At 32.4% G+C, this 3,015-nt stretch overlaps 1 protein-coding gene across 2 annotated transcripts; it reads left to right on the top strand.

Annotated features, from left to right (window-relative positions):
• The first annotated feature begins 218 nt into the window (after nt 1–218).
• Nucleotides 219–3,015, top strand: LOC132720469 (uncharacterized). 2 transcript variants are annotated; one of them, XR_009624355.1, is made up of 2 exons: nt 219–442; nt 1,763–3,015. XR_009624355.1 is itself a non-coding variant. In XM_060704617.1 (2 exons), exons 1-2 carry the CDS (start codon nt 1,259–1,261, stop codon nt 2,074–2,076), a joined length of 345 nt encoding a protein of 114 aa, XP_060560600.1. In that variant the 5' UTR covers nt 1,107–1,258; the 3' UTR covers nt 2,077–3,009. The 2 variants fall into 2 exon arrangements, 1 of the variants encoding a protein (XP_060560600.1); XM_060704617.1 differs by lacking the exon at nt 219–442 and adding an exon at nt 1,107–1,289 and having other exon boundaries at nt 1,763–3,009.

Here is a 3,015-nt window from a genome sequence, read left to right as displayed (position 1 = left end):
TTTGGTAGGGGAATGGCGTGAAGCTTGTTAGAATTATCTTTAATCAATTTTTGTTTAACATTTTGAAGATAAGAATGTACCAGTCATTTAAAGCCAATGCGGCTTTTGCGTGATTTCATTTTTGCTGTAAAAATTTGAACTATATTTATGGTCTTGCGATACAAAGTTTAGCTTTCTTATGAAGAGCAATTAATTGTTTTATTGTAAAGACTTTTTTTTTTATATTTTCACAGTCCACCATACACGTTCTGTTGGAAACTGAAGCTGGCACATCACAGTAAGGAGCTTGAAAGGGAATGTTATAACGAGACAGACAAGTCAATATTTAAGATAACAGTACCTAAAAGAAAGTTTTCAATAACAGGGAAGTACTTCCTCTCTGTCTACGTCGAGAATGATGTCAGTGTAGTGTCAAAGAATCATGATGTTTCTGTAAATAATGGTATGTGTATCAGTTTTGTTTCTTTAAACACTAAGCTTGTTGGCGACTATGGAAGGTACTAATGGAACCAGTACAGACCTAAATCAGCCGGCATATCGGTGCCATCTGATCTTGGTCTGTTCTGAAAGCTATTTAGTCAGCAGGTTCTTTTATCGAAATTTTCCTCTAGCAGGTAAAGTGGTTTTGAGCATTGTTGTTGCACTAAGTTTGTCAAAATCATCTTTCCTGTTTCGGCCATATGACCTTATCTATAATGGGTGTGCCATAAAACCAAACAAACAAACTGCTGACTTCAGCCGCATATTGATTTTAGCAATCATATGTACAAATTATTCACGAATGAGTCAGATTTTTGTCGTGCATATTCAAAATTACTCTCATGTGAAAAATTGAAATAGATTTCAAAATATTGGGAAAATTTGATTTTTCCCCAAAGAGTTTGAAACAACTTTCTGAAAACAGTTATTAATATATTGTTCCACAGATTCATTGCAGTAGTGTCATACCTTAATGATGAAGTCAATTTAGTTACTTCAGTAATTCACTTACTGTAATCTAGAACATATCAAATGACTACATTTTCAACCTCAATGTGATGACTGGACCCTCTTATGTCAAGTGCCAATTAGTTTATAACTTTTATCCAATTACATCAGTGTTCACACATATTGTTATGAATTAGACAATTCAATCAGGAAATAGTTGTCAAATTTGATGTTTAGATAAATAATGACCCTGTTACTATATAAAAAGGAAAAGATATATTTGAATTTAGAATAGAATTATAAATAAACGAGTGAAAAGGAATATAAAGGAATGGAAAACAATAATGTGACTTTTAGAGAAGGTATTTTGAACTAATTATTGTAATTACATTATCATAATAATATCATAATTTTACCGTTGTCAAGTTGAGCATTTATAAAAGATTGACTGTTAAAATGGCGATTTACTAGTATTTGATAATGACAAATAATTAGAATAAAATATAAAAACTGCCTTAAAATTAAAAAAGTCGGCCTCACTCTTTTATTAAATGAACATTTCCGAAGGTTATTTACAGGAATTCCTGTGGGTCATGAGAGTTATTGATTGATTATGTAAAACAAAATAATGAATTAAAAACAATTATGACAAAATTTAAAGTTATAATGTCCTTTTCCAGTACATTCACCATTTACACTTGGATTAGCATAATGTCACTTTTATTTTTTCATTTGAGCAACGAAAGTTTTTAGGATTATATACAACATTAAAGTTCGAGTTTTGGACTAGGCACATTTTTTATCAAAATGTATTACCATTTCCATTCTTTTTCAGTTCCAGTGCCGCCCAGCAGTCACTCAGCTGCGTATGTTTTGGTTCCAGTTATTTCAGCATTAGTGGTTGTCTCCCTTCTTGTAATAGGTGGAGTTTATTACGTTAACCTCCGCAGACGAAGAGGTACCCATATAGAAGCTGCAGATTTTCAGTTCCACAGTAGTATACAACGGACAACCAATGACGGATGGTTTTTAACAAATGTCAAGGACGTGTTTAGGACCATTTTTAGTAGCCCAGATAATGACAAAATAATTGAGAGACGGAGTTCGGAAAATAGTAAAGGGTACGGAACTATGGAGAACATAGCATGAGAGAATATCTACAGCTGAAAAGAATAAAAATTCAGGCCAGTGGATGTGTCAATAAAACTTGAAAAAGGGTGTAAAATATCGCACTGCAAAATGATATCTTGAGATTTATAGATGGTATTACATTTATATCATGGGAAGAGATTATATCATTCATTTCCATCAGATATTGTATATATTTCACTGTGAAGATATAGGTTGAGTCAGATGATGATAGACGGTGTTTTTTTTAGATGTATTGCTTTTAAAACGACACATAGTTTTACAACAAGTTATTTTTAGAAAAATATTGATTTGTAATGTATAGGGTGCATGCTAGAAACACTCGCTTTTTACCAGTTTCTTTTTATCTTCTTTTTTTCTTTTTTTTCGTAATTCTTGCCATGGACTTAAATTTTTTCATGTGAGGAAGATACCCAGCCAGGTTATGGAAGTTAGGTTGTTCTTCGCAGATTTCTTGTCATATTTGTAATATACTGCACATGAGAACTTATCCATAGCAGTAAAACTTGTAAGTGGAACACTGAGTTACAGTGTTTGTGTGGCTTAAAAATACAGAAAAAAAATAAAAGAAAAATTGTTGTAGATTATTTTTATAGAAAACAAAATTTAAGTGTCTTTATGAAAAAAAAAAGGACTTTGCACTGTCTTAATTATAAAAGCATTATATTGACCATCGTTTCTATTCATGTATAGTGCAACCTCAGCAAAGCAACTACCTCTTTACAAAAAATTTACCGGAGAAAGACTTTTTAATAGCTAATACAATTCTCTATAGAAAAGCCAAAGTCTTTGCATGGGAAAAGTTTTTGTTCTGCAGAGGTGTAACTGTATATGCTTTGTATGATACTCATATGAGCTGCGTCATGACAAAACCAACATAATGGGTTTGCGACCAGCATGGATCCAGACCAGCCTGTGCATCCGCACAGTCTGATCAGT

This window comes from Ruditapes philippinarum, unplaced genomic scaffold (genome assembly GCF_026571515.1).
Source record: "Ruditapes philippinarum isolate M1 unplaced genomic scaffold, ASM2657151v2 ctg144_1_1_1_1, whole genome shotgun sequence".
In the NCBI taxonomy this organism is placed as follows: domain Eukaryota; kingdom Metazoa; phylum Mollusca; class Bivalvia; order Venerida; family Veneridae; genus Ruditapes; species Ruditapes philippinarum.
The sequence above is the reverse complement of the archived record's forward strand: the minus strand, read 5'-3'. Positions and strand labels throughout refer to the sequence as shown.

What these genes read in the sequence shown, in the direction of transcription:
- LOC132720469 (XM_060704617.1), top strand. Translation starts at nt 1,259, where the DNA reads ATGGAAAACAATAATGTGACTTTTAGAGAAG. An exon ending in TAATGTGACTTTTAGAGAAG is followed by an intron (nt 1,290 to 1,762) that starts GTATTTTGAACT and finishes ATTCTTTTTCAG; the next exon opens with TTCCAGTGCCGCCCAGCAGT.